The 12,308-nt window shown below is 32.8% G+C and overlaps 1 protein-coding gene across 1 annotated transcript; it reads right to left on the bottom strand.

Annotated features, from left to right (window-relative positions):
- Positions 1-167: 167 nt before the first annotated feature.
- tmprss13a (transmembrane serine protease 13a) lies at positions 168-10,811 on the bottom strand. The gene is made up of 13 exons (XM_052576511.1): positions 10,668-10,811; positions 7,180-7,363; positions 6,996-7,103; positions 6,660-6,884; positions 5,701-5,827; positions 5,242-5,337; positions 5,097-5,140; positions 4,766-4,928; positions 3,991-4,160; positions 3,708-3,806; positions 2,138-2,280; positions 1,040-1,195; positions 168-944 (listed from the first exon to the last, which is right to left on the bottom strand). Exons 1-13 carry the CDS (start codon positions 10,683-10,685, stop codon positions 930-932), a joined length of 1,548 nt encoding a protein of 515 aa, XP_052432471.1. The 5' UTR covers positions 10,686-10,811; the 3' UTR covers positions 168-929.
- Between the last annotated feature and the right edge of the window lie 1,497 nt (positions 10,812-12,308).

Here is a 12,308-nt window from a genome sequence, read left to right as displayed (position 1 = left end):
AACTTGGTTACCAGAATAATAATAATGAAATTATATATATATATATATATATATATATATATATATATATATATATATATATATATATATATATATATATATATATATATATATATATATATATATACACACACACACAACATATAGTGTAGCTTGGATAACTGGATATTAGTCCTGGTTGTGTAACATTTTTATTGTAAAATAGTTGTCAAATATTAAACGTTTATGTATCTTACAGTACCTCACTCTTTCAGATGAAGTGTTGCACTGGATATCTGAATGTGCCATAGGGGCTACGGCCCAATGAGATACAGAATTTTTCAAAGCTAGCCCCATTCTCCCCTAATGATCTCTTTTCTCTGTTGCAATAGGAGAATAAAGCTCAAACTGTATCCATTTTTGCATGATTTTTAAAGAAACGGCATGAATCATAAATAGAAGAGGACGGACCCTCACATAGGCTAAAACAATGTTACCACATTTTATCATATAGTTCATAGACACTGATTTTCAAACAAAATTAACACCCTTTTGGTCATTAAATACATTCAGAATACTCCCTATATTATTTTGTAGAATCAGTGCAAGGATACCAAGTACCAAGGAAAACAATACAAAGAGGCAACAAAGGCTCCGTTTCAGCAGCTGTGCCCTGAACTTACAGTAAAATGCAAAGAAAAGAAAGAGGAAAGCAAAGCAACAGAAGGGGATCACAGGATCCTCGATGCCTGCAGCTCTGCTTTCCCTAGTTGAGTTGTTTTATTGTTTTCTTACTTGAGAATGTGTGATTAATAAAGTTTGTTTTGTCCAATTGTGGCTACATATATTGCAATATTGTCCCATGTCAAAGTGCATTGATCAGTCCTTCATCGTTTTCGCTGTATCCACTGTTGTCTTCAGGAATGGACACATCATATAGAAAAGAGACATCAGGGCTTCTCTTGCTAAGATAAGATATAGACAGGTTTAAATAAGTATGATTATGAAATAACAATATTATGAATTAACAAACTGTGTGTCCTCATGATGTCCAGCTAACCTGCATCTCACTGTAGATCCAGGGCAGAAGACTGGTCACTCTGCTATATACTCCTGGTTTTTGTCTTTCTCCACATCCAGCTCCCCAGCTCGTAATTCCAGCCAGATACCAGCGGTTATTATCCCCCTTGCACACCAGCGGACCTCCACTGTCCCCCTGAGACCAATGACAAGGACAGAGAGAAAGCAAATGGAACATGGACTTTCAGATCATTGTGAACAGGCATGTATAACGATGACAGTAAAAAAGTATAAAAGTATAAGCATAAAATAAATAAATAAGTAGTTCTTTGAAAACTACTAATTTTTAGTCTTCATTACCAGTCAAAAATTATTAATATTATTATTATTTTATGAAATATCTTCTGCTCACCAAGCCTGCATTTATTTGATCCAAAATACAGTAAAAGCATATATATATATATATATATATATATATATATATATATATATATATATATATATATATATATATATATATATATATATATATATATATACTTTATATATACATATATATACTTTTTTCACCCAATATTTTTGCTGTACTTTGTAAGCTTGGTGAGCAGAAGAGACTTTTTCATTATTATTATTATTATTTTTTTTTTTCAAATCTTACTGTTCAAAAGCTGTTGAATGGTACTTTAAAATAAATAAATACCTTTTATTAAAATAAATAAATAAATTTAATACAAAGTATTTTATATAAACAGTTTTTTAAACAATTAAACAATTATTTCACAACAATCCTTATGTATGCATTTATTTATTTATTTATTTATGCATTTGGCAGTCGCTTTTATCCAAAGCGACTTCATTTTAATCATTTTAATCATTTAATGATTAAATGAAAAATTGGGGGTAATATCACTGACCCATTATAATTTTTATACAAAGTAGTTCTTAAAGCAAATTTCATCATGCACTACATACTTGGTTGAATAAAAAAGAGTTGTAGCACTGTGAACAATAGCATAAAGTATTAGCCCAAACCAGAATAAATCAATGTCATGAGACAAAGAAGCATTGGGCGAGACTTGGCCAGTGAATAATGCATTTGTCTGAGGTCACTTGTGCTCTAGTAGCTGAGGAGACTCACCTGACAGGAGTCCCGGCCCCCGTTCATATCACCAGCACATATCATATTCTTGGTGATGGCCCCACGGTACACCTGACTGCTGTTACACAGAAGCGTGTTGATGATATTCACTGACACTCCCATGAGGCTTGTAGAGCCAGAGGCTGTGAGAGCAAAGGAAACGCTCACAGTCAAAGGTCAGCTTAAAGCTTCAAAGAAGACAAAAGACATTGAAAGCTGTACCATGGGCAGATTTCTAAGATCAAATCTGCATTTTCAAACTATAAAGTATGAATAAATAAAAATAAAAATAAAAAAATAAAATAAAAGGTTTCAATAGTTTTTGTAATAATAATTTTGTAATAATATTTTAAAGAACATTTCTTATATAATTACATTAATTGCATTTTTTAAATAAAGATAATATAGTAATTTGTTAGGAAGAAAGTTATTTATTTTATTGTGACATTATTTTTAAGATTTAACACCCAATTTGTAATGACCGTAATGTGATCAGATGCTTTACTTTTACATTTATTGGTAATTCTCATTATTCTCAATAATGATCGTTATTGTTTTTGTCAAAATTGTCCTATTAATATATATATATATATATATATATATATATATATATATATATATATATATATATATATATATATATATATATATATATATATATATATAATAGGACAATTTTGACAAAAACAATAACAATGTGGTGGGCCGTTATCTGCGTTACAGTTATCGACATGCTAACATGGATGCAGCTAAGATGTCGCCGGGGTTGCTTCAGGGAATTTTTAAATTTTTTTTAAAGAAGCTTCCCAATGGAAACCTCAACAAGACGCACACATGTTTCACACACACACTCCGTCTGCAGTGCGTATGCAGTCTGTGTGCGTTACGTGTGTGGTGCAGAAGCAGCACAGACTCATACTCATTGTGCTTTCACACAGGACGCGTTTCTGTTACTTTTAGTCATTATTTTATTTGGGTAGCACACATAATCTGAATGCCTTCGGCAGAATTCAAATGAGCCATTTTAATCTAGATTAATTCCAAGATTAATCTAGATTAAAAAAATGTATCTATGCCCAGCACTAAAATATATATACATAATATTAATTTTTCAGCATAATTTAAAGGTAACACAATACTACTATAATGTATTATATTATTATGTTAATAAATGTATTACTTAACATTATATTGTTTGTGTAATAACTGTCAGAATATAAATATCAGAATTTTAATCTTAATCTTAATCTTAAAATATATATTTTATTTCTTATTTTATTTTATTTTTATATAAAATATAACATAATTTAAAGGCAACACAATACTAGTATAATGTATTATATTATTATGTTATTAAATTTATTACTAAACATTATATAGTGTATCATTTTATTTTATTTTTATATAAAATATAACATAATATTATATTATTTTATTCTGTCTTTTTGTGAATCACTACATGTTCTGTGTTTACTTTCTGTATCACACTGTCCTGTTTAGGGAAATTACACTTTGTGCCGTTACTCCTCCTCTTCCGTTTTCATTCATTTTCACTTTTATCTGCCTGTACCTGCTCCCTCTTGCGTTGTCCCAAAGCCAGATGTCCAGCACTCTGATCCATCAGAAAAGGTTTGGTCAAATGTGGGAAAGCAGACTGGCTGCACAGTGTCTGGAATGAGCGGGAGAAATATTACTATAGAATGTTTGGAATATAGAGTATATGCTGTATAGAGTCATACACCGTAAATTTTATATTTGTGGCACTTTATGGGCAATAAATGGTTTCACTGTAGAAAAAAAGCAGTGCATTTTCATTTTAGGAGAAACTATTTCATCAAGAAAATCCAACTCACCGGAGAAGGTTACAGGACTACTGAGTTTCAGCAAAGCAACATCATAATCATTGGTGTTACTGTTGTAGTTCTCATTCACTATGATCTTATTCACAAGGTAAGATGTCTGAAGGGCACTCTGGGAAATAGACCCAGCATAGACACGCCAATTTCCAGAATTCCTCATTGAGCTGTGATCAAAATAAAAAAGCATGTTTATTTTAATAAATGTTATAATGGAGAGAGCGAGAGAGAGAGAGAGAGAGAGAGAAGATTAAAATTGGGTTAGGGTTAACCTAACAATGAGCCTATTTTCAAAAATAGTGGAGTGTTCCTTTAAAGGGGTCCTGAAGTGAGAAATCATTATCTTTTGATATATATATATATATATATATATATATATATATATATATATATATATATATATATATATATATATATATGTATATATATATATATATATGTATATATATATATATATATGTATATATATATATATATATATATATATATATATATATATATATGTATATATATATATATATATATATATATATATATATATATATATATATATATATATATATATATATATATATATATATATATGTATATATATGTATATATATGTATATATATATATATATATATATATATATATATATATATATATATATATAGGTCATTTTGCTATAAAAACATCCTGCACATTTCAGAAATTAAAACATTTTAGAATTTGTCTACAAAGCTTATATTAAAGCCAAAATCTGCCAAAATGGCACGATTGAATACCAACCCTTGGAAGCAATGGGCAGCTGACACAACAAAGTCTGGAGAGACCAGTGATCCACCACAAACATGGCTTCCAGTGTAATGCAGGCTAACCTGCCAAGGCCACTGGCCACTCTTGGAGGTGCTGCCCCCTATGATCCTGGAGGCACTTTGCTGCTTGCCACAGTCTGAAAAGGATTCCATAGTTCAACATGGGAAGAATCATCCACTAACTCATCTACACAAGTTCTCATTAGCAAATATAGTTGATAAGGTTTAGTTATGCATCACAGTTATTAGACATAAACTGAGATTAAATATGACTGGTGGTTTACTAGAAATAGATTTAGTCCTACCTGTGCATTGAAGTGAGACTGCTTTCTCATCCTGACAGCCCAAACTGAAAAGACAAAGAAAGATCACGAAATACATTATATACTGTTGAGGGGACTGTTATCTTGACAAAACAAAACTCTGTGCTTTGATATAATCTAGTCTTACCTGACATTGACCAGACCCTGTATTAGTTTGGCTGATCTCGGTCCTACAGTAAGGGCTACAGACGTCGTGCTATCCACTGGATTTAATGCATAAGACCTAAGGCACAGAAAACAGAGGCATCAGTCATATTAAAATAGTTGCTAGGACAAGATTCATATTTGTTCATATCTCGACCACTGAGTTCAGATACAGTAACGCATTAAGGGGATCGTTCACCCAGAAATTATAAATATTTCATAATTTTTGCTCATATTGTTCCAAACCTGTATGACCTTTATTTTCGAATATGGAACAGAATGAAAAAATAAATAAAAATAAATAAATGAAAAAGGCATAATGAGTCATATGGACCATTCTACAAAAGGTAACGATGTAATAATGATCGCATTTTCAATTTTTGGGTGAAATATTCTTGTTAGTTGATGTTATTTTTAATGTATTTATTTTAAATATGTTTACCTTCTAAAGCCCAGCTGTTCACAGATCTGGTCAGCATAACTCTGATCCATTCCCTGATAACACACTGGGAGGAATCGACCATCCTGAGCAGTTCTGACCTGCAACACTCCACCTTCACCAAATCTTACTGAGATTATTGAAGAGGAACAAAAAAGTGTATTAAATTTCCTTGATTGGTATTTTTGTTTTTGTTTGTTTTTATTTTTATCTCAGCTTTAGTCATTTTAGTACTTCAAGTCATTTATTTCAGTAATTTGCCAAGACAATTTTGACTTTTAAGTTATGTTTTTTCCATCTTATAGCTATATAAGGACCACAGAACCAGTCTAAAGTCACTGGGGTATATTATTAGCAATATCCAAAAAAATTTTTTCAGAATCAAGATTCGCAAATAGCTGTATCTCGGCCAAATATTGTCCGAACTTAATAAACCATACATCAATGGAAATCTTATTTATTCATCTTTCAGATGATGTATAAATATAAATTTCGAAAAATTGACTCTTAAGACTGGTTTTGTTGTCCAGGGGTCACATATATCATCATTTATTTCAATTATAGTTTGCAGATGTTTTAGTATAAACATTTGTTAACAATAACAACAGTCTTGAATTAGTTTAATCAATTCAATATATATTCATAACTTAATCCAGTATGTTCTCTGGGTTTTATTACCTAACACAATTTTTGCAGTGTAACCAGCAATGCAGCTTTCACCATCATGTGTCGTAATACAGTAAATAGAGGCCTTGCTGTGTACAATAAATGCTTTTCTAAGAGCAGTACAGTTTCTCGCTAATCTTGAAATCTAGTTTCCTTATCTACACACGTCATCCTTGAGTGTAGATCCACTTTTAAAGCCGAAGCACTATCTGAAACACTCAACCATTAATCTCCCTGTGTTGTGCCCCTCAGTTACATCTGACTGTCAGCCTCTTTGCTGTAGAAAGTGTTCTCACCACAGTTTGTCTCATCGGCACCCTGTTGGCAGGTTTGGATGGCATCACACTGCTTGGAGGAGTTGGAGCAGGTGTCAGGTACACTCATTCCATCTTGTATCTTGTGGTGATCATGTTCCCCGCAGTCTTTTCCTTTGCAATCACTGTCATGTTCCTGTTCTTTGCAATCGTCTCCCCTGCAGTCATTCTCATAATTTCCAGAATTTGAATTGGATCTATAACGCACTATACCCATCAGTGAGAGTGGTACACAGAAAAAAACAAAGCAGAGGGGTTTAGATACAAAGTAAGCATTGATGGTGAGTCCTGTCATTCCGTAAGCATCCCTTCCCTTACCTCCAAGCCAGATGGCCAGTGCAATGAGAGCCAATGCCAGCAGCGCACCTACCCATCCACCCCAACACTTGGCACTCCGTCCACAAGACTTCTGCCTTTTTGTAGGAACTAAAGGAACAGGATTCTGTCAGCAATTCATACTCAACGAACCACTCACAATCAATTGAAGAGATTCAGTACATACCAACAACTTGCTGTGTGGTGATGATGACGGCGTCTACCTTTACTGGTGCTGGATCCTTGGGAACATAGCACGGCACAGGTTTCTGCGTGTACCCATATTTGTCCTGGAGAATGACCTCCTCATAGGTTATAGGAGGTGTCTGTGGTTCTGCTGCCACAGTGTAGTATGGTGGCGGAGGGTCCTTCTACGAAAGAAAAAGTGAAAGGTTTCATAGATGATTATGAACTTTTTCCCTTAGCTCTATTATGGTTGGCGTGGTTTGACAAGTTCATTGTAAAGCATTATCATTTTAAAACAACAAACAATGTCACGCAATGCTCTTAGAATTTGTTTGTGCGCCTTGTCCTAAACTTTCAAAATGCCTTGACTTTCCTCCCACACCAGAATTCTTTGCATTCTACATTCTAGTCAAATGTCATAACAAATATGTCAATATACTTGTATTTCTGGTCTACTTTTGTTTTACAAAAAAAATATCTCTTTATATCTCTTTAAATACATGCTTTTAAAAAATCAAAGTTGGCATGACATTAGGTTTTGATGTACTGTACTGTATAGCTGTGTGAAACGGCTCAAATTGATTTATGGATCGGAAACAGATCTATGTAGACGGAAAGTGCACTGAAAAATAATAATATGTACAAACAATGTTCACTAGTAAAATTACCAGTAAATGTCTGGCAGACTATCTTTGACAAGGTGTTGATGTCTCAATGCTGATCTGTACATAAACAGTTTGGTCACTAGGATCGAATGGATTGCTTCCTTGTGAGAACACAACAATGGGCAAAAAGGATTACATTGTCTCTTCTTCTGGGTGTATGTCATTACAGGAAGTGTTTATATTTACAGGAATAGTTCTGTGAAAGTATATATCAATTATTTCCATTGTCGTCATTCAGAACTCGTGTAACTTTCTTTCTTCTGTGGAACACAAGATTAGCATTTCTGATGATGACTTAAAAAATGATGCAAATAAAAGTGGTCTAGTCCAGTGTTATACTGTTATTCCCTGTACGGAGCCTTTTAATGTTGCGAGCGAATCAATAAGTCAATGAGCTGAACTCGGGAATCGAATCCTTCCACAAATGAAATTAGCAAAAACTGAACATCACAGGACCTGCATCTTGAACACTTCTAGGTATTTAACCTAATTAAAATACATTTGCATCTGCGAGTAACAATTGTCTCTCGTGTGAACGAGCACTGAATCGGAGTTTTGCAACTGATGCTCTTGGGGAACAACTCTAGTAAAATGATTTCATAGCACTTCAGTATCTACGTAATATTGTTGTGGCAATGTATGCTAGTCCCAAACACTCTGACATGTGTTATTAACTCTTATAAAAGTTTTTTTTTTTTTTTTTTTTTTTTTGGTAGTAAAACCATGGTTGATTACATCTGGCTTGACTGTATATTCTTTTTAAACACTGTATTTGCAGTAGGTCTACACCTTCAGAAACTATGGATTTGAAGTTATGTACAGTAGTATGGAGCTGTTTATTTGTGACTGATGTATTCCGAAGACCACAGACTATCTCACTTGAATTTGCATTTCAATGGCTGCTTTCTCTGTCACTTTCAAAAGATGTCCCTCTTCAGCCCAGTGAGTAGGTGCGTACAGTAAGTGCTTCTAGCTTCTTGACCAAATAATAATAATAAACCTGTTTAAATTCACTGTCTCTGCACTTTCACACCTTGCCAGGACTTGGTGGATGTGTCTTGTGTTTTGTATATTGAATTCATGTTGTATTCATGTAGTTTACATTCACCATAGAAACCGATCCTAAAGTATCACAATACAGCATGGGAATCTGGTTTCTGATTACATTTTTGGTGCAGTGCCAACTTGATGATGTCAAATATGAATCAGTCATAATAAAAAGATTTAGAGAGGCTATTATTATGTACTATTTATAGTGAGCGATTCTAATTTTAAACCCTTGAGAAAATATCGCAGTAAAAGTTTATTGAGTACTAGAAGGAAGAGACATAGTCTAACATACTTAAATACCCAAACAATACTGACCCCAGGATAAGATTCAGTCCAGAATGAATAGTGTGTTTCTCTCTGGCATGTAGGACAATGAGAGTGTTATTTAACTACCTCAATGTACCATATTTATTTAAATCCATTCTTATAATTCAGAGGGCTTTAAAACAAGTTCATACTCTGCAGGTGATCTACTTTAGATAGCTGGAATAATCCAACTTCAGGTTAAACACCCTCAAACAATAAGACTTAGGTTTGCGTCTGCATTTGACAAATGATATGTGGTTTAGCTCTCGCTTTGTTGTGTCTGAAGCTGAAACAGAGAACGAGAATGTTTTCATTTCAATGTGGAAAAACTGGTTTGTCAAAACTCTCACCCTTTTCTAAGAGAGAGACTAGCATTTACTGTATATAAAGCAATTAGCAGCAAGCTGAGGCAGTAAATAATAAATAAAATATAGTCTTTTAATGCACTACCTCTACATTTTTATAGTTATATTTAATGAGCAGTAGATAATTCTTTAAAATTAAGTTAAATTAGTTAACATTGATTAATGCAACTTACAATGAGCAACAAATATTTGGGTAGCACTTTATTTTACAGTCCTGTTCCTCATGTACATAGTATGTACTTACTATAGTAATTACAATAACTGTGTAATAACTAGGTACTAACCCTGAACCTACCCCTAAACCTAACCCTACCCCATGTAGTTACCTTGTATTACCAGAACGAAGTACACTATAAGTACATGTTAGTACACGTACTGTAAAATAAAGTGCAACTAATATTTGCATATATTCATCTTTGTTAATGTTAGTTAGTTATTTCAGATCCATCACGTAACTGATACAATTTTTGATTTGAATAAAATATTAGTAAATGTTGGATTGAACATTAACTAAGATTAATTAATGCCTTTAAAGTATTGTTAATAGTTATTTTATGTTAACTAATATTATAGTTCACCAGTGTTGATAAATAGAACCTTACTGTAAATTGTTACTATTATATAATTTATCAATATACAGTATACCCACTTATTTGTTTTTATTTTTAATCAATTTCAAATGGTGTGTTAGATTATACATGCAGTTCATTAATAACTTGATTGGTAAATAGTCCTACAAATGAAGGAGGAAAATGCATGAGAAAAAAATAAAATAATTAGTTAACGCAACATGCATAATTAATGCATTTTTAATAAGTCCCACTTTACCTTTAGTGTCATCTATTGTTACTTTTAAAGCTTAATATCTAAAACCATGAGGTTAAGTACACTTATTATTTCAGTTACTTGACTAGCCTTTTTTGATGTTGTCATTTCAATTTCAATGTTTTAACAACGCAAAGCCAGCTCAAGTATCTCCTGAGTGTTTGAGACCCCCGCGATACAAGCAAGCCTAGACTCATACAAATGCATTCATATAAACCATTGAAATAGACGACACAATACAGATCTTTAACATGTCAAACATGCATAAAAATAATTACCTTGTCATTGTCTGCCATTAAATGAGGACTATGGTTAGATCCAAAGTGTCTGTGTATTAGGGTGGGCGGGATTTTAACCTGTCTCTACAAGCTTAAAGAAAAACTGAGACCCTCTTTTCTATTTCTGACCTGCTTTTCAAGACGTTGTTAGGACTGCCCTCTTATCCTCCTTCTTTTATTCATAATGGAGGAATGCCAGTGCCATACAGTATCTACCTGCTCGACCAGTTTCACAACTCTAGAGCCCTTGACACTCTACCCTCACCTCCTCTCTGGCTCACGTGGAAACAACGAGCTGAAAACAGTCTCGCATCCAAAAGAACTTCCTTGTGGGAATGTTATTAAAAGAGAATCACTGCTTTGCTTTAGGCAGTCCTTATGAATATTATAAAACAATGGCAATTTACTACAATTCTGTGTTCACTCCACTCTCATAAAAACAGTTAATGCTTTGAGATAAAAATAGTTCTATTGGATGAATATGGATGACTAGTTGGACTAAAAGCTGCTTGATTCATCAGAGATTTTCAAAAGATATATATATATATATATATATATATATATATATATATATATATATATATATATATATATATATATAATCATAACAATAATAGTAATAATAATAATAATAATAATATGTACGTCAGTATTTGGGGTTAAGAAAATATTATAGGTGCGGCAAGCTGTGTTTATTTGTGGCGTGACATTGACTAGCATAAATTTAGACTTTAGAATATATTGTTTTTTTTCTGTTTTTTTTTTTTCAAAGGAGTTATAATGAGGCATTTGCAGTACAGTTGAAGGGTAGGTGGCCAATCCATAAGTATTGAAATATTAATCTTTTCTGTGCAGTTTTATCCAATTTTACATGATTTTAAGTTCTCCAAAAAATACCCCTGTAAAAATACAGTAAAAGAGTATTATTGTGAAATATTATTATGCGTACAATACAATACCAGTTTTCTATTTGAATGTTTTTTTTTATGTGACCTTTGTTTCACTTTAACCAATGTTATGTGTTCCTGCTTAATAAAAGATTTAATAACTTCCAGTAAATAAATAGCCCTAATATTGAAGTGCACGTCTAGAGCGCGTAACGCATACAGTGACACTTTCAGTGAGTCAGAGTAGCAGTCGTGTTTACAGTCAAATCATGTGGATCCTTGTTTCAAAGTAGCTTTTATCACTTTTCTCTTTTGTTGATGCAATTTACAAGTTGCTGAATATACATTCTTTATCTCAATGTGTTTCATGTTTTGTGTTACAGCACACATAACCTTCATTGTGTTCTGCTTTTCTTTATCACATTTTCTAGAATTCTAATGGATTGCATAATTCAATAAATCAAGGTTGTCTCATGTTTTTCATGTGTTCACAAAGAGTGTTCATGGTCAAACATACTCTCCAAGCAAGATATCAATATAGGAAAGGTAAAATAAAATCTAAGAATTCTTTCTTGACCAGAGGTGTATTCACGGGGAGTGAGATGAAAAGAAACTCAGTGACAGCGGATGAAGGAACAGCTACCTGAGGTGGAGAAATATGTTTAATTATAGCTGCCTTTTCTGCCTTGTCATTCTCTCTTTGTGAGGTGTCAGTGGAGCTCTTCCTGTTCAGTGTTGATGAACAGATGATCAC

Source organism: Carassius gibelio, chromosome B15 (genome assembly GCF_023724105.1).
Source record: "Carassius gibelio isolate Cgi1373 ecotype wild population from Czech Republic chromosome B15, carGib1.2-hapl.c, whole genome shotgun sequence".
Lineage (NCBI taxonomy): Eukaryota > Metazoa > Chordata > Actinopteri > Cypriniformes > Cyprinidae > Carassius > Carassius gibelio.
Note: the sequence above shows the minus strand (reverse complement) of the source record. Positions and strands in the feature narration are given on the sequence as shown.